General features: G+C 44.4%; 1 protein-coding gene across 1 annotated transcript in view; it reads right to left on the reverse strand.

Moving 5' to 3' along the window:
- ETF1 (eukaryotic translation termination factor 1) overlaps positions 1-6,028 on the reverse strand; it is a 50,527-nt gene extending 44,499 nt beyond the window's left edge. The window contains exons 1-2 of the mRNA XM_042469922.1: positions 5,753-6,028; positions 5,341-5,474 (exon numbers count right to left, since the gene is read on the reverse strand). Coding sequence (XP_042325856.1) covers positions 5,341-5,426 — 86 coding nt within the window. The 5' untranslated portion in view covers positions 5,427-5,474; positions 5,753-6,028. The remainder of the gene's footprint in view (positions 1-5,340; positions 5,475-5,752) is intronic.
- Positions 6,029-10,354: the final 4,326 nt, after the last annotated feature.

Raw genomic sequence — 10,354 nt, forward strand, 5'->3', positions numbered from 1 at the left:
GTAAGATAGGAAATTTTCCACAGAGGGTTTTCATTCCTAGAAGCGCATAATGAATGGATACAGTGAGATGGGCTGCTTCATATTTGCTATTTATTTTTCCCCTCAGTGACTCTCGGGAAACATTATATTAAATATGTCTGTCTCTTTCACATACAAACACCAGTCATTTGTAATGATAGGGAGAGGGGAAGAGGTGGCAATCAAAATTCGGTATTCACATACAAGGATCCCAGTTGATTTAGGATCTAGAAATTCTTCCAGCTCAAAAAATTCCCAAGCATGGCATTTCTGGGATAAAGAATCTTGGAAATGGCAAATATTCACGTGTGAGACAGGAGGCCATTTTTGCCAGTTCTGTCATGCCACTTGACATACAGTTCAAAGGTCTCCAACCTTCTAGGACAGATTTTCAGTGGGCAAAGAGGAATGTAGGAGGAAAAAAGAAGTATGTATGGCTCTCCACTGTCCACCATTCCTTCAAGTGGGGAATCCTGGGAATATTGAAACAGCCAGAAACAGAGAAGTATCTTATTTCAATATTGCATTTCCCCCTTTCTCCTGTCCCATCATGTAGCAAATAGGTATTTTTTAGCTTCAACACAACTGAATCAAGAATGTTCCTCCAGTATTTGGATTCCAAGTATGTTCTCCATCTTAATATTGCATATAAACTACTTACTCCTTTTGTGAAGGATGAATGTTAGTGTAGTATATAAAAAGACCTTAGACATTAGTAGTGTCCAGTAAAACAGACCAGTAAACCTTAATTAGGATTTAACTACTGATCTGAAGTCATAAGAAAGTTGTAATGAAGAGGGGCAGAATAACCAAAACCAACACTCCCAAACTTTCCACAGAAACTGTAATACAGGAATTGCACTGCATAAACTACCAAGAAAAACATTTTGCTGACATTATCTAGTGAGAGGAGATCCCCTGGTTCCATCACATATTTTGACTTTAACTTCAAGAAGCACCAGGCATTACAAACCACTTGGCTGGGCAACAGTTCCTCATCCAATATGGAGAACTCATTGTACTAAATCCAAAAACTACAAGCAGCAATACTTTTGTTGGGCCAACTCCAAAGCACAAAATACATCATGCAAGCTTTTGAAGTTTCACTGGCTTCTTCATAAGGCAAGGATGTTAAAAATCATATAGGACACAAATGGTGACACTGTTAAGAGTCACAGGCCTACATTCTGTTTGAGATGTTGTCAGATAAGATGGTACTGAGGGAGCTTAATGCTGGTAAAGGCCACTTCCCTAGCCATCTAAGAGCAATAAAAGATGGTATAAAGGTTGAGCCTCCCTGGAATTATGAAATCCGAAATACTTCAAAAACCAAAATTGCCCACATAGATAGATGGCTGAGATACTGATATCTTTGCTTTCTGATAGTTCAATGTACACAAACTTTATTATTAAAAATACTGTATAAAAGTACCTTCAGATTATGTGTATAAGGTGTATATGAAATATAAACAAATTTCATGTTTACACTTGAATCTATTATGTACATATATGCAAATACATGTATTCCAAAATCACACACACACAAGTCAGAAATAAAGAAAGTGTCTGGTCCCAAGCATTTCAGATGAGGAAATTTCAACTCCATTAGCAACAGAAAAGTAACTTCTCTTGAGATCTAGCTGTCCCTGTCCTGGGCAAAGCTAACTGCTCCTTTCGTAGGCACAGAACATCCAATTTGTCAAGGAGTCCCTATATTGCTATATCTGGAAAAACACTTAGGTGCTATATAGATGAAATTTGTCAAACTGTAGTCTATTTAAAAGAGTTTTACCTTTGTTGGAGGTAGAAAACCTCAAAAAGTTAAGTCCCAGGACTTTGGTTCCCTCTTGGTTAGGATTCTCTTTTAAGATTCCCTGCTTAGGATTTTATAAAGCTTTCATTGAAAGTGCTGTCCCTAAAGCCCCTAATTTCTTTTAAATTTTGGAGATACTATTTCCCCCCTGCTCAAAATGGATCAACACTAGTTTAAAACACAGCAGTTTAGTCCCCACAGGCCCAAAGCCTTTTTAGAAAACAAAACAAAAAAGGCTGAACATGAAAACAGAAGTGATGTGGCATTACTCTAAGTTACACCAGGCCATGCCAATGTGGCCTGTGCTGACACAGGTGTGAAAAAAAGGCCCCTGTCCCCTGCATTAAAACATATTTAGTTACCGAGTTTGAAGTCAAATGGCCTGGCCAGTCAGATATCAAACACTTACTTCATTTATGTTTAAAAAGAGCAAATATTTGCTGCAAAACAGCAGTCAAAAATGAATGCTTCATATACCTTGTTCCAAACCTACTTTGTTAGTCATATTAAATGGATTTAGCTAATTACACAGAAGCCTACAAAGAACAAACAAAATTAGTAGCAAATTTAATTTAATTACACTATATAAGGTACAACAAAGAGACAAAGTTTCCACATGAATCTAGGATACCAGCTTGTCAGCAACCTCATTATGCCTTTTCAGCAACCTAAGCATTTATGGTTAAGCCATCCCTTTTACTAGGGTCCACTGTTTGGTTAGCTTTTATGGTGAGGAATTATTTGTGATCCCAACTGAATTCATGCAAAGACATCAGTATCTCTGGCACACAGAAGGGTCACTTCCACTTCATATCAAGTCTCCCTAGATTCTTAGAAGGGAATTCGTACTGCTGCTTCCAAATATTGTCAAACCCCAACAAAATGTGAGAAAACAGATTCCTCCCCTCTCTGAAGTCTTCTGTGCATGGAGAGGGAAAAGATATGTACTCTGTCCTCCAGCTAGCAGGAAACATTGCTCTCTATTTCCAATGCATGGAGAACTGGGGCAAGTGAAGGGAAATAGGAGCTAGGAAAACAGGTGGCTTTCACAAGAGCAAAGATTACCAAAAAACACCCTCGCCCAACAATCATATTTGTAGTTGTCATTCAAGGGACTAATGATTAAAAAAATCACACCTGTCTTTAAAAGAAAAAGTTAAGGGCAGAAATAGTTATCAGCAAACAAAATCCTATGAGAACAGAAAAAAATTCATGGGGGTGCACCTTTGTAGCCAGATTGTTTATATAGCAACCAAACTTGGCCACAGAATTCAAAGGAACTACTTTCTCCCTGATGTAAGACCCTTCCACACTAAGATTATCTGCCAAACAAGTCCCAACATGTCATTCTGTGAAGGTGGAACAGCCCTGCCAGAGATATCACAAGGCAAAGAATAAAGAGTGGCAGGCTGCCCCACCTATCCATTTGGTTCTACATCTAGGCACTGAGGCTGGAAAACATTTTCATGGAGACTCTGAATCAGCTGCTTCATAAAGTGTAATACAGAGAAGAGGAGGGGGACTGGCTACTAATTCACCTCTAATATACAGGCATTTATTTTCTATCTGAAGAATAAATGCTGAAACCTTCCACCACATAAAAACCCCTCCTCCCCCCCTCTTCACCTGTGGACTGTTGGTAGCCCACTCCCATGGGAAGGTGAAGAAAACATGTCTTGTGAAGTACAGTGACACCAACATCTTGACAAAATGGGAGACCTGTGACTAACATAATCATTTTAAAATTTTCTCCTCCTGCATGGTTTTTTAAAAACGCCTTTCCCTGATGAAGAAGCCAGTGGAGCTTCAAAAACTTACAATATGTGTTTTATTCCTTGTGGTTGGCTTAATAAAACTATCACTATTTTGTGGATTTTGGGTGTTACCGTATTTTGCCACATGTCCATCATAGCTACCCCTGGACAGGGATCCATAGGAGCACTATGCCTAAAATGGCCTGGATATAACTTGTTAGGGATGTGTATTTGAGAGAGAGAGAGAGTGTGTGTGTGTGTGTGTGTGTAAGAAAGAGAAAGCTGCTCTCAGAGATTTTGGTCCAAAACACACTGCAGAAATAATTCAGTCTGAGACCACTTTAAATACTCTGAAGAGGCAGTGAGTGTTACCTGCTCTTCTCTTCTGTCTTTGAAGGTCCAAAACAAATTGCAGAAATAATCCAGTTTGAGTCCGCTTTAACTGCCCTGGATCAATGCTAGGGAATTCTGGGAGCTGTAGTTTTGTGAGGCATTTAACCTTCTCTGTCAGAGCTCTGGGCCCACTACAAACCGCAATACCCAGAATTCCTTTGCACTGTGCCTTGAGGGCAGTTAAAGAGGCCTCAAACTGGATTATTTGTACAGTGTGTTGTGGACCTTCAACTTAGACCTGACTCAGTATCTGGTTCACACACACACACACACACACACACACACGTGACCATGCACCTGAAAGTGGAGTAAGGGAAGCTTTACTTTGCTATATGATGCTCCCCACAAAGTCCCACTGTACAAGGAAATGGGGTCGGGGTGGCCACTGCGACTGGGTTTCTGGAACAGCTGCAATAAGGCCACTTTAAATACTCTGAGGAGGCAGTGAGTGGTATTTGCTCTTCTGTCTTCAAAGGTCCTGATTGAGAAATAATCCAGTTCGAGGCTGCTTTAACTGCCCTGGCTCAATGGCATGGAATTGTGGGAACTGTAGTTTTGTGGGACGTCGAGCCTTCTCTGTCAGAGAGAGCGTCCTCTGGTGCCACAACAAACTACAATTCCCAACCACAGACATAGACACACCATGCAGATGTGCATCAACCGAATCAAAGTGGAGGGGGGGGGCTTTACTTTAATATACACTTGTTCCTCCATATTTGCTAGGGTTAAGGGCACAAGACCCCCATTGAATATGTAAAATCTGCAGATAACAAAAGCACCATGTTTGTACCTGAGAGGACACCTCTCTAGGAATCTCTAGGTCCTCCAGGGCAACTCTGTGGTCAACGTTCAACAGACACTGACCATAGAGTTGCTCTGGAGGAGCTACAAAGGCCTAGAGGAGAGTCCTCTCTAGGTCTTTCAGTGCAACTTTTGGTGAGGGTTGACCATAGAGTTGAATTGGAGGACCTAGAGATTCCTAGAGAGGACGTATTAACATATGGAACGTGCCACAAATATGGAGGGATGAGTGTATTATGGCCCCCACAAAGCCCCGCCATACAAGGAAATGGAGTGGAGGCCACAGAGGTGGGCCATAAACCAGGCCTGGGATGGACGAGGAGGCCTTGAGCGCCAACCACCGCCAACACCAGCCTCACATGTGGATCGTTGGGGGGCTTTTTGGGGGAAGAGAGAGAGAGAGCAGGAGGCTCACGTGGCTCCTCCAACCAAGGCGGCGGCGGCGGTGGCGAGGAGGAGGCCTGGGACGGCCAGATCCTAGCCTCGCCCAAACCTCGCCCGGCTTCTTAGGCCCTTTCATATCATATGTATATATCTATGTCTGCCCCGCTTTGCCCTCACCCTCGCGCCGCCTCCAGGCTCTTGATGAGCTTCTTGATCTTCCAGATCTCCACGTTCCTGTCGGCAGCGCTGGGATCGTCCGCCATCTTCTCCCTCCTCCTCCTCCTCCTCCTCCTCCGCCGCCCCTCCTGCGGCTGCGAATCAGGCCAAGGCCGCCCAACAACAGGGTGAAAATCGGAAGGGAAGAGAGAGGGAAGGAGGGAGGGAGGGAGGGAGGGGAGAAAGAAGGGAGGGAGGAAAAGAAGGGAGAGAGGGGGGGTTAAGAGAGAGAGGTATAGTAAGTCTTTCCCCTTGGAGCTCCCTTCCCCTTCTCAATGAGGAGCCTCGAGCGAGGCCCCCTTCCCTTCCCTTCCCCGCCAGGGTCTCACGCCCCCCACAACGGGCCCCAAGGGGCGCGCGCTCCCAGTCTCACCTCAGGCCCGCCGCCTTCCTCCTGGCGCCTGGCTAGCTATCTCGCGCCGGCCTTCCTTCCTTCCTTCTCCTCTTCCTTCTTGTCTAGGCGGCGGCGGCAGCAGCAACAGCGAAGGTCTCCCCCCCCCCTCCTCCCACGACGGCGCTTGTGACGTAGCTAACCGGCTTCTTCTTCTTCTGCTTCCTTCCCTTTCCCTTCCTCCTCTTCTTCTCCTCCTTCCTGCTGGTGCTCTTCCCCCTCCCTCCCGCTCGCCGCCGCCTCCGCCTCCTCCTCCTCCTCTCCTCCGCGCTGCTGCATGTGTTGCAATCGCCTCACTCACATGGGGCGGCACCTGACATCATTTCCGGTCCCCCTCCAAAAAAAAAAGAACAGAACAGCCAGCACACGGGGAGGGAGGGGCCAACGAAGCCGTTCCGACACTTCTCCTTCTCTGATTGGTCGCCGGCCCCTAAAGCGCTTGGCCGCCATTGGTTGGCTTCTCTCTGACGAGATCGTGACCACGCATTGCATGCCGGGAGATGTAGTCTCTTTCGTGGTCACGCAGGTTCTCGCGTTGTTTGCCTCAGCGTCAGTGGCTCTCTCTCTGTGTTATTTTTAAAGGGGCCGGGTTTGTCTTTTTCAGGGCGATGCCTGCTGCGGATATGGGTAACTTAGGCTGCATCTACACAGGAGAAATAACCTGGTTTGACACCGCTTTAAGTTTTTGTGGCTCAAGGCTATGGAATTCTGGGAGTTGGGCCCCACAACAAACTCCAACTCCCAGAATTCCATAGCCTTGAGCCAGGAAAGCGTTACAGCAGTGCCAAACCGGGTCATGTCTCCAATGTGGATGCAACTTTTGTCTACACGGCTATTACTAATGGATTCAGTGTTGGACTGTGACTCTGTAGAGCAGGGTTCAAATCCCAACTTGTCCATGGAAACCCACTGGGTGACCTTGGGCAAGTCACACTCTCTCAGCCTCAAAGGCAATGGCAAACCCCCTCTGAAGAAACCTTCCCAAGAACACCTCCGTGATAGGTTTGCCTGAAGGCCACAAGAAGTCAGCAACACATAACAATACTACTTCTCTCCCTCCACTGTTTGTGTTCATTAGTATGGAGGATCCAGTGTCTGTAACTCCCATCAACGTAACTCAGAAGTCCCCAAACTGCTTTTTAAGGGCTTTTGGACTTCAGCTCCCAGAATATCAGGCTATTGGCCAACATGGCTGAGGCTTCTGGGAGATGAAATTCAAAATCCCTTTTAAAGGACAGTTTTTGGGGACCACTGGCATAGCCAACAGTGAGGGATGATGTGCATTTCAGCCCAAAAGCATCTGGGGGCCCTCAAGGTGCCCGCCCATCTTTTAAAAAATGGATTGTACCCTAAAATCTCTCAGGTCTAAGGTTTGGTTTCCCAACAGAGGCCTTTCAATGGTCTCTCTGCAAGTATCAGAAAATGGCCTCCTTTTGTTAACTGCATAGTGCTTTCAAAGGCATGTGGGCCTCTGTACCTTTCGCAACCATTTCTACTAACCATGGATGCAAGAACTGCCCAAATCAGGATCCAGTTTCCAACTGTATTAACTGCTTCTATGAAACATGGAGAAACAATCCTTTATTAAGCTTGTCCTTCAGCAGCCGGTTTTCAGAGCAACTGCCTCTAACAGAGCAGTTTTGTCTATTTGCTATAAGCATTTTCAAGTCAGCTGGGATTACCTTTTTAAGGCAGAACATATAAAGTCACATTAAAATTGCACACATCCGTGAACCACATCCAGCATGAAGGGAAAAACAAGATTCCTGTCATACTCCATAGTGTTTTCAAGAGGTTCCCTCAGCATCATCTGGTTTCTGCCTCTCACGCAGAGCTGAAGTCTCAGTTCCTCTAATAGCTAGACAATCCAGAAAGTTGCCATGGGAGATGATACAAAAAGCTGACATTTAGGTATAAGAATCAACAGGGCTACACCTGACCTGGTCTTTCTTTCAGTGTATATTGGTCATGCACCAGAATGACTTATACCATTTCAGTCCTAAAAGGTGGCCAGAAGCCAGTTTGAAACCAGTCCAGATGAACCATGCTATCCAGGAATGTCTGGATCCAAGTCAGCAGCATCTATGCTCATTCTGTTTTACTGTTGTGTCTTTAAGTCATTTCTGATTTATGGCGAACCTATCATAGCGTTTTCTTGGCAGGTTTCTTCAGAGGTTTGCTATCCTCTGAGGCTGAGAGTGTATCTTGCTAAGGGTTACATGGCCAAGTGATCTGAACCCTGCCCCTCCCCTCGGAGTCATAGATCTGTTCTCAAACCACTATGCTACATGCGCTCTCCAAGTTTAACAGTTAATGCTAGATGTGTGTGCCATTTAGATAAGCCTTTCTAAGAAACAATGAGCAGCAAGACCTCTGGGTCAGAGAGAAGGCTCACCTAGCCCAGCATTTGGTTTTCTTCAAGTTAGCCAGATGCTCCCTGGAAATATATGAGTGGAGCAGGAAGATATCACCCCTATTCTTTCTCATCCCAAATTAACTAGTATTCTGAGATATTTGCCTCTGAATATGAAATTTCAGCCTTTTATGAGTGCTAATTATGTCCTTTCATGAACTTGTTTGTGCCACTTATTGAACTGGAATACTCTACCAATAAAATGTAACCAGATTCTACATCGATACAGATGCAGTCTGTAGGTTATTCACTTAGGCCCTATACAGACAGGCCAAAATAAAGCTGCTTCAGGTCACTTTGGAGGTATGGTGTTTCAATGATGCATGGATCCTAAGAGTCTGGAAGCTGCACCAAAGCTGCACTCCAATCCTTAGGACTGGAGCGTGGCTTTGGTGCGGCTTCTGGACCCTTAGGACACATGTATCATTTAAACAGCATACCTCCAAAGTGACTTGAAGCAGCTTTATTTTGGCCTGCCTGTATCAGGCCATAGTATTGGTGCAAATGGGGCTTTGCTCAAGATAATGGATACTCCTTAGTTCAGTGATGGTGAACCTTTTACAGACCGAGTGCCCAAACTGCAACCCAGACACCACTTATTTATTGTAAAGTGCCATGTCCCTCTGGCTTTCTAGTAAGAAACTCTGGCAAACTCTGTGCTGGGGCAATGGCACATGTGCCCACAGAGGGCTCTGAGTGCCACCTCTGGCACGCGTGCCATAGGTTCACCATCACTGCAGTTGGTGCTTTCATGGGAAAGATCACATTTGTTCTTGAGCACTGGACTGCAACTCAGGAAACCAGGATTCAAATCCCCACTTGACCAGAGCAGTCACTGGGTGACCTTGGGCAAGTCAGATTCTCTCAGAGAAAGGCAAAACACTTCTGAATAAATCATTCCAAGAAAAACCCATTACAAGTTTGCTTTGGAGTTACCATAAGTTGGAAACCTCTTGAACATACACAACAACAAATGTAAACTGTTATTTTTATATCCCTTTCCCTCCCCTTGTAGTGGCTGTACAGCAAGCCTGGTGTTACCTGGAAGTGTCTCCTCGGAACATCCTAAACCCACAAGCATTGAGATAATGCAGAGGGAAGCTAGGTTTGCTCCAAGACCAGTCCTATTTGCATGGAGGGGATGGTTGGGAATGTGTTTGTTTTTAATTGAATTTTGGGAACCATCACATGCTTTGGTGTACTGGTATCCATGGGCACAGCTAAACTTACTTAAATCATTTTGAGGAGCACTGGATGGAAGGACAAAGGGATAAAGCCATGGGGAAAGCAACTCACTGCACTATAATCAGATCCCCACGTGTCAAAATCTCCTCTTGCTGAAGCCAAGAACTGGTTTTAACACATAATCCAGACTTTATTCCCTTTACATTTAAGAAAGCTTTCTGAGCAGTAATTGCACAAACAGGCAGGCAAGTCAGGATTTAGGCATAGATATCAGGAAATTGGCTTTTGACTTCCAGTTCTACAATAAAGCTATTAACTGGTCTTTGGTACATGTCTGATCTCAATCTGTACTTTCAACAATAAATTGAAATGCTGCCTTGAACTGCTTGGAGGAAGTACAGGAGCTTCCTATCTACATCTCTAATTTACATTGTGATCTTCAGTAAAATTCAGGAGAGAAACACTGACTTTGTCTGTTGTTTTCAAGTTAGGCATTTGCTGTACTCAGCCAACTACAATTTGTTTTTGCTATGCATGTTCCAAAAATGCTACCCATCTAAAATCCCTTTGAAAAGTATATCTTCTTCTTCTTCTTCGGCTATGTTTTAGGCTTTACAAAGTAGGTAAAGCTGACAAACCTTACCTATAAGTCAGTATTGATAGAAGTATAATTAAACAGGGAATCCTTATACTTTCCTGGAATGAGTTCCACTGATTTCAGCAAATATGCATTAAGACTGAGGTGCACAGACACAGGAGGTGGGACATCTACTTCATTGTCAAGCGGCCTCCTCCTGAAAGCGGAAAGTATCTGTGGCTGTTCTTAATGCTACTGTTGCTTTTCCCCTTCTCCCGAGATAAAATGCAATAGTTCCGTTTGCAGATGGAAGGGAAAGAAAGGCATACCTATTCATAAACATTGACAAGTGAAAACCTGCATGTAACACCTCCTCCTGCACAAGTATATACACACAAATTTTAGGGGT

This window comes from Sceloporus undulatus, chromosome 1 (genome assembly GCF_019175285.1).
Source record: "Sceloporus undulatus isolate JIND9_A2432 ecotype Alabama chromosome 1, SceUnd_v1.1, whole genome shotgun sequence".
NCBI lineage: Eukaryota > Metazoa > Chordata > Lepidosauria > Squamata > Phrynosomatidae > Sceloporus > Sceloporus undulatus.